Source organism: Mytilus edulis, chromosome 8 (genome assembly GCF_963676685.1).
Source record: "Mytilus edulis chromosome 8, xbMytEdul2.2, whole genome shotgun sequence".
NCBI lineage: Eukaryota > Metazoa > Mollusca > Bivalvia > Mytilida > Mytilidae > Mytilus > Mytilus edulis.
In genome coordinates this window covers 8759647-8775370 of record NC_092351.1, presented here as the reverse complement: position 1 = coordinate 8775370, position 15724 = coordinate 8759647, and the positions used below count along the sequence as shown (strand labels likewise).

General features: G+C 30.7%; 1 protein-coding gene across 1 annotated transcript in view; it reads left to right on the top strand.

The window, feature by feature from the left end:
* Positions 1 to 15724, top strand: part of LOC139484724 (structure-specific endonuclease subunit SLX4-like) — a 29617-nt gene extending 13893 nt beyond the window's left edge. The window contains exons 11-22 of the mRNA XM_071268616.1: positions 93 to 263; positions 2670 to 2828; positions 3207 to 3340; positions 4323 to 6405; positions 7075 to 7275; positions 7649 to 7768; positions 8167 to 8254; positions 11008 to 11158; positions 11879 to 11936; positions 12929 to 13012; positions 14276 to 14365; positions 15327 to 15724. Of these exons, the coding sequence (XP_071124717.1) occupies positions 93 to 263; positions 2670 to 2828; positions 3207 to 3340; positions 4323 to 6405; positions 7075 to 7275; positions 7649 to 7768; positions 8167 to 8254; positions 11008 to 11158; positions 11879 to 11936; positions 12929 to 13012; positions 14276 to 14365; positions 15327 to 15581 (3594 nt within the window). The 3' untranslated portion in view covers positions 15582 to 15724. The remainder of the gene's footprint in view (positions 1 to 92; positions 264 to 2669; positions 2829 to 3206; positions 3341 to 4322; positions 6406 to 7074; positions 7276 to 7648; positions 7769 to 8166; positions 8255 to 11007; positions 11159 to 11878; positions 11937 to 12928; positions 13013 to 14275; positions 14366 to 15326) is intronic.

Sequence of the window (15724 nt, the reverse complement as noted above, 5' to 3'; positions counted from 1 at the left end):
GCTTGCATCTTAACATTATCCAATCAAAATGAATGTTTCAAACAGTGTTGCATTAGAAATTGCCTTTAAATGCTGAAATTATCTTTTTTAAGATATCAAGAAATAACACTATATCAGAATCCGGGGATACCCAAGAGGAAATGTTAGTGGCATCTACACAAACAGCTGTAGTACTGGCAGAGCTAGCAGCTGATTCTTCACAGTTATTTGTCCCTGATTTTGATTGTAATGGGTTCTGTCCAGAACAGCCAATCAATATACAGGTAAATCAAGGACTATTACTGCACTGTTAAATAACTATCAATATAATGACAATGTCTCTGATTTTACTTGCATTATATACAATTCTAATATGACATGCTTCTTTAGCTTTGTAAACAACACTGTGATAAAATTCTCGATAAAATATACTTAGCGCAGACTCAGAGATATGCATAATAATGGCTGTTACAATATCCTTCCCACGTAAATCTACATGTATTGGAACCTATTTGCAGATCCTTTGCCGATTTTATTGTTTTAAAAAGTGCAATTAAAAAAGACAAAACAACTTTTATTCTTATTCATATGCATAATAAAAAGAAGTAATGCACAAGAGCTCGGAGAAATCAACAAAATAAAAATTAAATAAAATTCCGCGAAAGTCTATTAATCTTTTTGGCGCATTTTAGTCATTTCAAAACATGACGTCATACAAATAAAACCGCTAAACTTGGAAGTTTTCTGTTACGTGAACCATCGAATTCGTATGATATTGTATTAAAACTGATTTTTTGAGGTAGGTTTTGTTTTATTTCTATTCTATTGCATTATTCGCATATTTACCCATTTGAGCAAGTCAACATGGTGGCTCCTTAGTTACAAAATGTCAACTTTTGATTTGACGGAAGCTTACGAGAAAAACATGTAAATTAAAAATGACAAATGTTGGGTTTGAGAACTTAATGAAATTAAAAGTTTTTTTCTAGCAGTTATTCTCGAAATAACCTACGCAAGTTACATATTTATAAAGATATTTGAGCTTTATCTAACAGGGAGTAAAAAAGAACAGCTACATACATAGCATACCCACCCTCGCTTCAGTTTTTTAATGACCGTATTTGACCTATTAGAATCGAAATAATTCATGGAAGCCATAGATTGTTGGAAATTTACACATGGCCTGGGCCGTGATATTCGTTAATTTTATCCCTCGCTAAAGCTCAGGTTAAAATTCGAATATCATGGCCCAGGCCATGTGTAAATTTCCAACAATCTATGGCTTCCATGAATTATTTCTTAAATATACATCATCTTTTTGGGGATATTACAATTTCAAAAAATAAAAGTAATTGGAGAGCATGCAAAAATGTTCTAGATTTTTACTTTAAGCTCAATATATCAAAAAATGTTTAAGGCCAACTAAAATTAATTAGTAGATTTTCATCCAAATTTTTGAAAAAAATAAGGCGGGTGGAAGGATTTTATTTTTTAAATTTTATTTCATATGATACCCTCGTCACGAGTTCTTCATACCGCGGGGTATATGCTAGTGGAAAACAAGCTTGTATAATGTATATACATGCTGTATAAGGAATTCTACACTATTTTTAAACTCTAAAATAAAAATCCCTGATTGGCAACCACAGTTATACATGTAATTGCCGCTTTAGAAACCTATTTATAGTATACATCAAAAAGAAGAGAAATGCTCTCTTCAGTTGGACTATACCTACACCAAATTTATTTTGCTTTCTAAGCAATGGTTTGTAGTCCACATAAAATCAATAAAATGTATTGGTACAATTGTATGCAACACAAGTACAAACTGTATTATGAGTACAGAATAAATGTAAACTCACTGTTGAAAGTAATTATGATGTAAAACATGAACTTAACCAAAAAGTAGTTGTTGTTTATATTTAATGACTAAATTGAAGGTATTGGAACAGTTGCAGAGGGTGTTTGCTGTTGGTCAACAAAATAACAACAGCCAAGGGCTTGTTATAATTAAAATGCGTGTTTGTCGACTTCTTTTTCTCAATATACGGTCATAAATCAAATAAGTTCGTGCTTGTGTCAATTTGTTTAATCCAGTCATGTTATTTTTACCAATTTGTTTTACGATTTTTGCGCTTTGGATATCATTCACAGTCCACATTTCCTGACACAAAGTCATTGTATAAATAAAGAAAAAAACATGGTTTTCAATTCACTTGTGACTACCGCAATTTGCGTTCCAGCGTAACACGAATATTTCTTGCTCTTCTCGTTATCAATCACTATTCTCGGAAGATGATGTTGTCATCATAGAGCAGCAGAATATGTCGACTTAATCATTTTTCGTTTGATTACTCGAAGAAATACAAAAACGAAATTTGAAACAGGAAGTTTTGAATGAAACGAAATTATCGATGGTTCCAAATAACGGACATGAACAAAATCCGGAAATCGTATTTTTGTTAAATAAAAAAAATCGGGGCGGGACGATTTCCGAGGGGCGGGCGGGGATGAAAATCTAGCAATTAATTTTAATTGGCCTAATGCTTTAAAATTGAACTTAGTGATTTATCCTGTGTACTTAAAAAAGCTGGTTTTGTTTTACTTAACTAACTTTTTTATGTTCAGCCAATGAACAAACATTTTGGATAATAATATTAGATCAACACAATTCCCTGTCTTTTACCCAGCCTATAAAGAATACAGACTTGTTAGGAGGTTTACAGAAATCTATGTTGTCCTTAGTAAACATTTCTAGCCATGCTGATGTACAGATCCATACAATAGGGGGAGATATAGTTTTCTGTCATAAAGTCATACTTAGCTGTAGATGTCCCAGCATTCTAAAGGTATGTACTGTAAAAGTGGGGTTACCAAATTTTCTACAAATGTATCTATTGACAATACATGGCAGTTTTAGTTGCAGCACTTATGGAATCATTTCGTTGGTCATAAATATTTCATGAAAACATTTTCTGCAAAGCCTAAGTAGACATGTGCTTTATTTGTAAATAATCAATAGACTATATATAGTGGAGAAGTAATTGTTTGAGAACTTTAAAGAGAACCAAGATATTCTGGTAGAAAGCAAACTTGAATTAGGTCAAATCTCTTTTACTATTGCTTAAAAAACAACTTAAAAACTTAACTGCTTTGTTGGGAGTAGGCAATGTTTTATTTATCGGTCTTGATTTATAATTACTTGAACATATACATTGTAATTACAGTATGAGGAAGGTGGCCATATTTACATGGAGGACATGGCCAGTGATGCTGTGATCAGTATAATGAAATATGTCTATGGTGGACTTGTATCTGTGACACAGAGCTGTTTGTCTGATGTTGTTAAGCTAGCTGATAGGTATGCAATAGGTTATAATTGCGGCTATTGCGACAATAATCGCAATAATTTTAACTCCCAAATTTTTTCTTCTAAATATCACAAAAATTAAAATAGCATTTTAGTCTGAAATGACAGAATCGCAATATTGAATGGCTCCATTCAAACAGGAAAACCAGTGGAGAAATCTGTATAAGAAAAGAAAAAAACTTATGAACCACATTAACAAACAACAACCACTGAACATCAGGTTCCTGACTTAGAACAGGCTCAATCAAATGCAGCTGATTTAAATGTTTTAATAGGTACCAACCATCACCCTTACCAACAACAACAGTGTAACATCACACCATAGAAAGACACACTATAAAATATCAATTAAAATGGTTTAACTTAATCAAAAGACATATAAACACAGGTGAACATACATAGAAGGAAATGTTCCATGACAAAATTTAAATAGAAAATCAATAAAATAAGGGGTGAGATGTTAAACAATTTGAGAAAGACAACCATAACTTTAAACAAAATGCCCCCAAAAACAATAATGTACACAGGTAAATGAAAATAATTTTGTTGTAAGGTATACAGTACTCTATACAGTATACATCAGGTTCCTATATTTATGTAGACTTGCGTTACAACTGTCCAAGACTCTATTGGTGAAATCTCATGCAGAAATAGGAGTTTTTCTATGTGAAGCAGTATATCTATGTCTAAGAGAAGAAACAAAATAATTAAGTAAAATTAGAATAGTGACAAAAAAATTGGACAGTATCAGTATGATAGGTCGTAGGAAAATTGTTAATCTTTGGATATTTTGGGTTTAGATTACCAAGTGATCATAGAAGTTAATGTACAGTTTTCACTTTGTATATTCAGGCTTTTTTATGAAATATGTTTTCTTCCTGTACCCCAACTTTTCACTTATAAAAATTTATTACAAAAAAACAGTCTTATCAAAGCAGAAATAATGATAAAAATGATTTTATATAATTTACAGATTTAAGATAACAGAATTACAAGAAATTCTGAAAATGTTACATTCCAGTCCACGGTCAACAGAGGCTAATAGTCCTATAAAATCAGAGTCTGCTTCACCAAATAAAACATCTGTGGAGAGTTTGCTAAAACAGCTGTGGAGTGATTCTGATGATGAGGAAGAAGATGATGGTCAAGGTCACAGGAAGTCAGGAGAGGATTCTGGGATGGAACAAGAAGTTGTCTGCTCCCAGAGTTCTAATAGTGAAAAACAGAAATCCCCTGTAATGTCAAGTCAAATGTCAGATGTAATTAAACATTCTCTTTTGAATCAGATTACTAGATATGAGAATAAAACAAGTATTGAAAATTTAGATACTGAATCAGCATTAAATTCATCTTTGAAATACATGCAGGAAAATTGTGATTATAGTCCCAGAAAATCCGAAGCTAAAAATGTAAAAAATACATCATTGATATTTGTGAATGATGAATTAGAAGTGTATAGTAATGTGAGTTCTTCATTTGAGAAATCACCAGAGAAAAATCACCCTGTAAAAAAATTGGAATTGGAATGTGAAAATTCTAAAAATAAAAGTCCAGAAAAAAGATCATTTAGTCCTCCAGTAATAGCAGACATTGATCAGGCATATTCACCAGAAATCCCTTTTATTCAGAGCTCTCAGAACATCACAGAGAAGTCAGATTTGAAGAAATCCCTTTCTGCAGTCTCTGATAATAGTCATGTGACTAAATACATACATAATGATTGTGTGAACTCTGAAGATTTACTAGAGGATTTACCTCTAATAGAAAGTCCACGAAAATCAAGACTTTCAAGGCAAACTAGAGAAAATACTATTAAAAATATTAATTCAAATATTCAAGGGAAAGATAGCAGGCAAGAACAGAAACATCTGAGTCAGAAAATAGATACAGAAGAAGCAAAAAGTTCAAATAAAACTAGCAACATTTTGAAGGAAAAAGTAAGAAAAAATAGCAATGAAAAAGATGATGATAATAGTGGAACAACAGCTCTTCCTAAGAACAAAAATGCTGCAACTGACAAAGACATTGCCCTAAAATATGGAAAAAAAATCATTCTGCCTGATAAAAGTACAGATGTTGATAAAACTATGCATGATAGTTTTGATAACAGTAATGGTAGTTTAATTGTTGTTGATCCAGAGGATAGTAAGAATGAGTTGAAGTTTGCCCTGACCAATGAGAATGATAGTTATTTCCCTCATGATCAAAGCTACAAAGACAATGACAAGGGTTTAAATTCTAGTTTTAATATTTCTGGTGGTGATTTGTTTGCCAGTCCTTCTCCGACTATCCAGAGAACAAAAACATGCCATAGTAGACTGAAGTTATCCCAGGAGGTGCTTGATGATCCAGGTGAGACTAGTTCTGCAATTACAAATTCAGATTTGGAAACAATTATGTCTCCTTCTTTTAGAAAATCTAAAAGAAAAACTACTGAAATGGAAACCCCGACAAAGAAATCTCCATTAACCAAAAAGATTAGAACCAACATGGAGGATAATGATGTTTCAATTATTGGAGATAATTTTGACCAATTATCTTCTCAGGAATCGGAATCCCCAAAATTTAAAGCAAGAGAGAAGAAATGGAAATTCAGTTCTAGGTCAAATTTTATGAAAAGTCAAGATATTACTTTTTCTGGTCCAGTTAAATCTAATGATATATTAAAAAATCATGAAGATTTGCCAAATAAACAAGACTTGAATAGCAGTTCTTCAGCACAGCATCCCACAACAGTAGAAGTAACTTATACTACTGATAATTTGAATGATAGTGGATTTGAAATGAATTTAACCAAATCTCAGTTCCATGGGGATATAGATGACAAGCACAAATCCTCTGATGAGAATGAAGATGAAGTGAGTCTCATCACCGGTGGAGAATCTGACATTGAGAGGAAGGAGACTAATGTGACCTTGGAATATCATATGAATGTTGACATAGAAACAGATGGTGTGTCATGTGACGATGTTTGGGAAGATTTTGATGATTGTGGTGGGGACGATTTTGATGGCATCATAGCATGTAAAACACCATGTAAGCCCGTCACTAATCAGGTATGGAGGGAAAAGTTATTTTTCATTTTTGATCTTATAAACATAATAAACATTGTTCAATGCAAAAATATGCTGTAAATTTAGAAATTTTGAAGATGTTTTTTATTATTGCTAAAATTGCTATGGGAAAGGTTTTGTAAAACATATTGAGTTTGATAGCATTATTTTTAAGTTACAATTTTTGAAAACACAACTAATCTTGCATTTTATATTTTGATAAAAAAAAATGCAATAATAATTGCACACAAATATTTCTGAATTAACAGTTGGAATATATAACCAGCACTTTTGAATTTTTAACACATTTTCTGGCTGAATTTTTAATCAAGTCAAAGGTTTTTAAATTGAAATATCAGGTTTGCTGGCAAATCTTAAAAAGAGTTCTTGGCCCTATTCCGTTCTTTTTAAAAAAAAAGTTTGTCTTTTGCTGTTTTTTTGCATTTTACAATGGAAAATTATATTTCATAAATAGCATTTAGAATATCTTAGTATTTCCAAAATATGTCAAAACAACAAAACATGATAAAGAAAGACCTTTTAATTCTAGAAGTATGTTTATGGGTTGTAATTTAAAATTGCAACATATTACAGTCCCTTTTATTTCTTATATCTGTATAAATACATTTGTGTTTGCGGATATAAAAATCCTATTGAAATCTTTTAAATCAGCAAAAGGAAATTCTGCCAAGTGCAAATGCACTAGGAAATGAGAGTTCTGCCATGTCTGACAGAAACAAACCTCAAGAAGACCATGATCAGAATAAGGACTTTGAAGAGCCAGTTGATCAGATTGAAGAGACAGAAAACCTGACTTTTTGTGATGAAAGTTTTGCAATTGATGAGAACACATTTACATCTACATCAATACAGGTACTTATCTATTGTTATTCGTATGATACCATTTTAATTCGTTTAGTCATGTGCATGCTTGATCCAAGGGCACCAAACAACTATTTAGATTGTTAATGCTAAAGACAACACACACAAAATATATGTGCTTATGTTTATTTATAGATATATGCATAAAGTAACTGATGCAGAGTTTCCAGATTAAGAAAACAATGAACTCAAGAACACTTTCATGCTATAAAGTGAGTGTCTATGCAATTATATTGATTTTATTACCGTATACAGATATTTTTAATTTGTGATATTCAATTATTAGATTAAGAAGATATACTTTCAATTTCAAAAGAATATATGATTTTGATTTCTGAAAATCCTAATGTTATTTATTTTTCAGCGCTCTTTCAAGACTCCAGTTATGAGTAAAGAAAGACAGAGAACTAAACAAACATGGAAGGAGCCGTCACCATTTACTCCTATGCCAAATTATGATGCAATGGCAACGCCTCATATAAAGGTAAGATATTCCTACTCTAACTTGTATAATCCTACTAATTATCTTGACATTTATTGGTTTTTTAAATTTCTTAAGTCCCAATTTTCTCAAATGCATATAAGAGAGTATTAAAATATAAAAACTAATTCATTCATCTATTTGTTCATGTAAATTAAGTTTTTATATTTGAAAATTTTGAAAATTTTGATATTTAAATTTTTTTAACATAATGATTTTTAACTTGTAAATCTCTCACCAAACGTTTCACTGGCTTCACAGATTGTCTCAATAATTGTATTGTAGATGCAATTTTTCAAATATACTGATATATCTGACTTGTTAAAAGTGAAATCACAAAAATACTGAATTCCAAATTAAAAAAAAAATTGAAAGTCATTAGTTTATCAATATTGTTATAGAAAAAAGTACAAAACTATGGAGTAAAACCTGTGGGCAAGAAGAGAATGATAAAGTTACTGAAGGATATCTACCATAAAACACATCAATGTAAGTATACTGCTTAACTAAAGGATATCTACCATAAAACGCATCAATGTAAGTATACTGTTTAACTAAGGATATCTACCATAAAACACATCAATGAAAGTATACTGTTTAACTAAAGGATATCTACCATAAAACACATCAATGTAAGTATACTGTTTAACTAAAGGATATCTACCACAAAACACATCAATGTAAGTATACTGCTTAACTAAAGGATATCTACCATAAAACGCATCAATGTAAGTATACTGTTTAACTAAGGATATCTACCATAAAACGCATCAATGTAAGTATACTGTTTAACTAAGGATATCTACCACAAAACACATCAATGTAAGTGTACTGCTTAACTAGTATCTACCACAAAACACATCAATGTAAGTGTACTGCTGAACTAAAGGATATCTACCACAAAACACATCAATGTAAGTATACTGTTTAACTAAGGATATCTACCACAAAACACATCAATGTAAGTATACTGATTAACTAAAGGATATCTACCATAAAACACGTCAATGTAAGTATACTGTTTAACTAAGGATATCTACCACAAAACACATCAATGTAAGTATACTGATTAACTAAAGGATATCTACAACAAAACACATCAATGTAAGTATACTGTTTAACTAAGGATATCTACCACAAAACACATCAATGTAAGTATACTGATTAACTAAAGGATATCTACCACTAAACACGTCAATGTAAGTATACTGTTTAACTAAAGGATATCTACCACAAAACATGTCAATGTAAGTATACTGCTTAACTAAGGATATCTACCACTAAACACATCAATGTAAGTATACTGTTTAACTAAAGGATATCTACCACAAAACACATCAATGTAAGTATACTGCTTAACTAAGGATATCTACCATAAAACACATCAATGTAAGTATACTGTTTAACTAAAGGATATCTACCACAAAACACATCAATGTAAGTATACTGTTAAACTAAGGATATCTACCACTAAACACGTCAATGTAAGTATACTGCTTAACTAAAGGATATCTACCATAAAACACTTCTATGTAAGTATACTGTTAAACTAAGGATATCTACCACTAAACACGTCAATGTAAGTATACTGCTTAACTAAAGGATATCTACTACAAAACACATCAATGTAAGTATACTGTTTAACTAAAGGATATCTACCATAAAACACATCAATGTAAGTATACTGTTTAACTAAAGGATATCTACCACAAAACACATCAATGTAAGTATACTGGTTAACTAAGGATATCTACCATAAAACACATCAATGTAAGTATACTGTTTAACAAAAGGATATCTACCACAAAACACATCAATGTAAGTATACTGTTTAACTAAAGGATATCTACAACAAAACACATCAATGTAAGTATACTGTTTAACTAAGGATATCTACCACAAAACACGTCAATGTAAGTATACTGTTTAACTAAAGGATATCTACCACAAAACACATCAATGTAAGTATACTGATTAACTAAGGATATCTACCATAAAACACATCAATGTAAGTATACTGTTTAACTAAGGATATCTACCACAAAACACATCAATGTTAGTATACTGCTTAACTAAGGATATCTACCACAAAACACATCAATGTAAGTATAGTGTTTAACTAAGGATATCTACCACAAAACACGTCAATGTAAGTATACTGTTTAACTAAGGATATCTACCATAAAACACGTGAATGTAAGTATACTGATTAACTAAAGGATATCTACCACAAAACACGTCAATGTAAGTATAGTGTTTAACTAAGGATATCTACCACAAAACACGTCAATGTAAGTATACTGTTTAACTAAAGGATATCTACAACAAAACACGTGAATGTAAGTATACTGATTCACTAAAGGATATCTACCACAAAACACGTCAATGTAAGTATAGTGTTTAACTAAGGATATCTACCACAAAACACATCAATGTAAGTATACTGATTAACTAAAGAAAACCTACCACTAAACACGTCAATGTTAGTATACTGTTTAACTAAGGATATCTACCATAAAACACGTGAATGTAAGTATACTGATTAACTAAAGGATATCTACCACAAAACACGTCAATGTAAGTATACTGTTTAACTAAGGATATCTACCATAAAACGCATCAATGTTAGTATACTGTTTAACTAAGGATATCTACCACAAAACACGTCAATGTTAGTATACCGTTTAAATGTAAACAACATAAATATGCTTGATCAGTGTTTAAATTACTACTATGATAAAACGCACAAATGACTTTAATACATGTGTAAGAGTTTTCTCCCATATACCAGGGTTGCTTTCAATATCGTAGCGGCTACATAGTGCTACATAGATTTTGGCCTAGCTGCTATCAATATCTATGTAGAAGCTATAGGCTAGCTAGAAGTTCAATGGTCATAAATCTATGTAGCCGCTAAGATATTGAACGCAACCCAGGTCTAATGTTTAAATAAAGGACATCTACCGTAAAACGCACCAATGTAAGAATACTGTAAAAAAAATATCTACCACCAAACACATCATTATAGGTATAATGATACAAAAAAAGGATATCTACCACAAATACATCATAAATCTATTGAAAATTTATATTTATACGACACAATTTTTCTCTCTCTAAAAATCAAATTATTCAAAGTTCCCCTTGCAGATTATATAGGGATAACCCACAATAGTTGGATTAGAAATATCAAAATAATTATTATGTAGGTCCAATTTATGAAGTTTTATTGTAATAATTAGACGAAACAGACAGTGAATTTGAAGATGAGGTTGATGAAAATACAGATGTTAGAAAGGCTGACACTGATAATAATATAGATGATAATGATGAGGAGGAGGATGAGGATGAATTAGAAGACAGTTTGAATGACAGTCAGGACTCACAGAACAGGTATATATATGATATTACCAGAACAAATTATATTGTTCTAATCTATATTGCTATCAATTTCTGTCTTTCTCTGGTTTATTACCAATTTTCATGCCCCTGACGGAGTTGAAGGGGCATTAAGATTTACCTTTGTTTGTCTCTCCATCCTTACATACAACAAAATTAATTCAAGATTGAATGGTGGTGTCAACTTTGCCGTTTTCTAGTTCTGTCCTGTTTTAACCTGATATGCTAAAGGGAGACTCATTCTTCATTTTTATGCCTCATATACAATAGTAGAGGGTGCATTGTTTTTTTGGTCTGTGCAACCGTCTATTCCTCAGTTTATACATATAATTTCCAATGTACTAATGAACTCAAAATCGTTAACTTTTTTTATCTAACTTTTTTATTTTCCTGTATTTGCGCAGAAATCTCTTTCTTTCCTCCAGTTTCGTTTGTGGTGAGACTTTGAGTATTCCTAACAACAGGACCAACATCGGAAACGTTATGGTATTTCCATTTCTTTTTGAACATTAAAATTTTAGAATTAAAAAACAAATTATTGATACCGACTTCGTTCCCTTTTACAAGTATCGCCTGCCTCATATTATATAAGTTGCAATGACAGTTTATTCTCTGATAGCAATCAATTTTTCTGATTTTGAAATAAGCATTTAAAATTTTAGGATGGCAAATAATATCTGGAAAGAACTATCAAATGTTTTATAAATATTTCAGTGATTTAGTAGAGGAGAGTATAATGGTTTGTACAGAAGAAGAAACTCAGCCTCTAAAGGTATTTTAATATAGATAAAAACATACTGTATAGCGGGTTATTTTCGTGGGTGTAAAATTTCACCATTGTCATTGAAAAAGGTATACGAAATGTTTTGGCGGTTGTTATTTTGGCGGATTCAAACTTTTATCAATACCTATGCATGCGCACTTTCATATTGGTGGAATTTATTTTGGAGATTTTGTTCCAACACTGCGAAAATAACACGCTATATGGTAGCTTTAAAAAATTAAAATATAAATGGATTTAATTCCTATTCACTTTTTCAGATACTAGTTTAAATTATAGATGATTACTGATTTATCTGTATGCTATTGATTCATTTATTTTCATGGGTACCAATTTTCTTGGTGTGAGGAAAATTGTATATTTGTGGATACTTAATTTTGTGGTTTACACTGTCTACACTCCTAGAGGGAGGTTTCTTTGAATGTTTTAATTTGTTATCCACCTACACCAACACAATCAACAAAAAATAATACCCCACAAATAATAATGAATTAAAATATTAAAAGAAAAATATTTATAGAAATTTGAAATAATTATATTATCCAGCAGCATCAGCAGTATGGTCTTTTAAATAACTACCTGCCATTATATTTAATTGACACTAGATACCATATGAAGAACTCTAATGATGTGCAAGACAGTGTCAATATTTATTCCATGTTATTTAAATTTGAGCTCATATTCCCTCTAAGATTTTTTTATCCGCCAAGCCAACAAGCAAAGAGGAGATGGGGCACCTACAGTGACTTTGAACCCATCTTATGTAAAGCCAGAACAACAATAATATCATACAAGAGTGTCCTGATCTGACATATATTGATATTTTGATCTTTACTATTGTTCATAGCTATAGTGTATAGGCTCATCTACTCTGTCAAGGTAACTAGGTGCTGGTCCAGTATAACAATTGTTTTTATGTTTGAAGATTTAAAAATTCATATATATACACTTTTTACACATACTACATACACTTCGTATTTCAGCCTGGGGAGAAAAGTTTAAATGACAAATTGATGGAATTTATCAGAAAACAACCAGACATACAAGTCAGAATTCTTATGTATGAGGTAATTTGTTGTTATTGTATTTATACCAACACTTACAGCAGCAGGGTTATATAGTACCATTATATACATTCATTTTGGGAGCAGCACTTTTGGCTAAATCAGGAACTGAATTGTAACAAAACTCTCTCAAATCTTAATGGTATCAAATTGTATTTTGCACTTTCTGTATTTTTGTTGTTGTTAGTTCAAATGGTTTGTATGCCTGTTTACGGGATATGTTATGGTTTACCATTGTACATTCATCCATGTGTCAGTCCATCGTCAACATGTTGTACACTTAGCTTAAAAACATTTTAACCAAAAGAGCACAAAACTTTGGTGAATTGTTTGTATCTAAATGGTTTTTGATGTTTCCCCACTGAAAGTCTTTGTGTACAAAATGAATTTAGGCTCTTTGAATCCCAACTTTTAAACTGCTGACGTGGTTTAGTGAAACTATCGTAGAATATGTGCTATGTAATGTCATATTGTGTCTCATACTTTATTTTTTTATTCAAATAATTGTCAAATCAATAAAGGAAAAACAGAACAAAATGTAAAACAAGTCAAACAAAGCCTGATAAATGAACAAAACAAAAAAAGAAAAATGAATTTGATATACAGTAACAAAATACCATTACTGAAAAGTTAAATAAGGAAAATACCAAACTCTGAGGATAATTTAAAGAGAGTCTGTAATCAAATGGCAAAATCTAAAGCTCAGAGACATCAAAGGAATAGATAATTCAAACAGAGTCTGTAATCAAATGGCAAAACCAAAAGCTCAGAGACATCAAAGGAATAGATAACAACTGTCATATTCCTGACTTGGTACAGGCATTTTCTGATGTAGAAAATTATGGATTAAACCTGGTTTTATAGCTAGCTAAACCTCTCACTTGTATGACAGTCGCAAAAAAATTGGAATTGCTATCATTTTTTAATTGAAATCCATTGAGTTGCCCTTTATAGAGTAGTAACTTGATCAGGTTGTAAAATTTAAGATTTTATCAATAAGTATTAAATAAACTGCACAAGCAACACAAAACAAAGATTCTTTTATCTGAAAAATATTTCAAAAATAATATTAATTGTAAGTTATACTTACCAGTAGTTTATGTCTTGAGATTTTATAGTGAAATCGATTGTTTTATTTGTATGTAGATTGGTATTAAATCTTCAATTTAAAATTTGATATTACTCCGTGATATTTTTGTTGTTAATGTGATTCTGTATGTTAAATGTTTTATGTAAAATAATATACAATGTTTATTCTATTTTTAGCCCTTAGAGTTGGATGTATTGAAACAAAAGATTACTGAGGCAGAGATAAAATGTTCTATGGAAAAACTGAAAGAGTTCTTAGATGATAAGGTTAGAAGAATCTTTAGATTTACAATTCACATATGATATAAATTTAAGAAAGATGTAGTATGATTTGCCAATTTGACTACTAACCATTAGAGACCAACTGACATAGAAATTAACAACATACATGTCTTCATCAAATTTTGCACATTTTATTGACAACTTACATATCTTCATCAAATTTGGCATATTAATTGCAATTAAACAAAATGTGTTAAGAATTGGAGTTAGAAAAGAAGGTCAAAATCTTTTTGATTTCTTATACTTCAAAATCATTTGCACATTTCAAAGTAAAATAGTTTAGGATACATGAGTGTAAAATATTTTATCTATTTGACTTTCATGAAATTATTTCATGATCTCTTCTTTCAACAAATGCAAAGTTTAGCTTCCTTGCAAACATAATTTGTAGAATTAACTATTTACCTGTCAAGATTCCTTAATACACAATGCGGTTGGTTCTTGGAACAGATAGGTATTGGAAACATAATATACTATAAATTCAGAAATTATGGCATACATTTATTATTGTGATTTTGTCATTTTAGACTGAAACTCGATTTTAATATTTGCAATATTGAGAAAAATCCTGTTTAAATCATATAAAAAAAATCTAAATTGAGTGTTTAAATTATTGGGATTATAACCCTGTCGCATTTTACACAATAATAAAAACATCACAATACTTTCTGAATTTACAATACTGATTCAGTGTTTGAATTAAGCATTGTTCCTCCTGCAGATATATATACTTTTATGACTTCAATGCTTTTAGAGATGGGGGAGGATAGGAAAGTCTAACTGAATGGTAAATGAAGTCACAGAAATGTGCAAAATTCAAGATTTCTATCCAGTGGTTGACTTGAATTTTTCTGTTGCTCACAATTTATTTAAAAACAAGGTTGATTACCTAAAATTAATTTGTAAAATAATTAATGTATTATAAATGTTTTTTCATCCATTTTAGTGTATTACCTTTACAATGAAGAACATGAGAAAAAGTCCAAGAAAGAAAAGACGAAGTCCAAAGAAAAGAAAGGCCACTGAAAATAGTCCAACTAAAAGAAAGGCCACTGAAAATAGTCCAACTAAAAGAAAGGCCACTGAAAACAGTCCAACTAAAAGAAAGGCCACTGAAAACAGTCCAACTAAAAGTAGTCCAACTAAAAGTAGTCCTGTCAAAGGTCAAGGAAGAGGGAGAAGGAAACTTAATCCATCCTAACACTCTGCTTGGATAGATTATTATTTATATGGATGTATAGATATGACTAGTCAACAGTTACCTGACATTTTTGGTAGACTCTTTTATCTCATACTCAGTTGTAAATATATGATGTTAATTTATGAGAATTTTTTAAACTACAA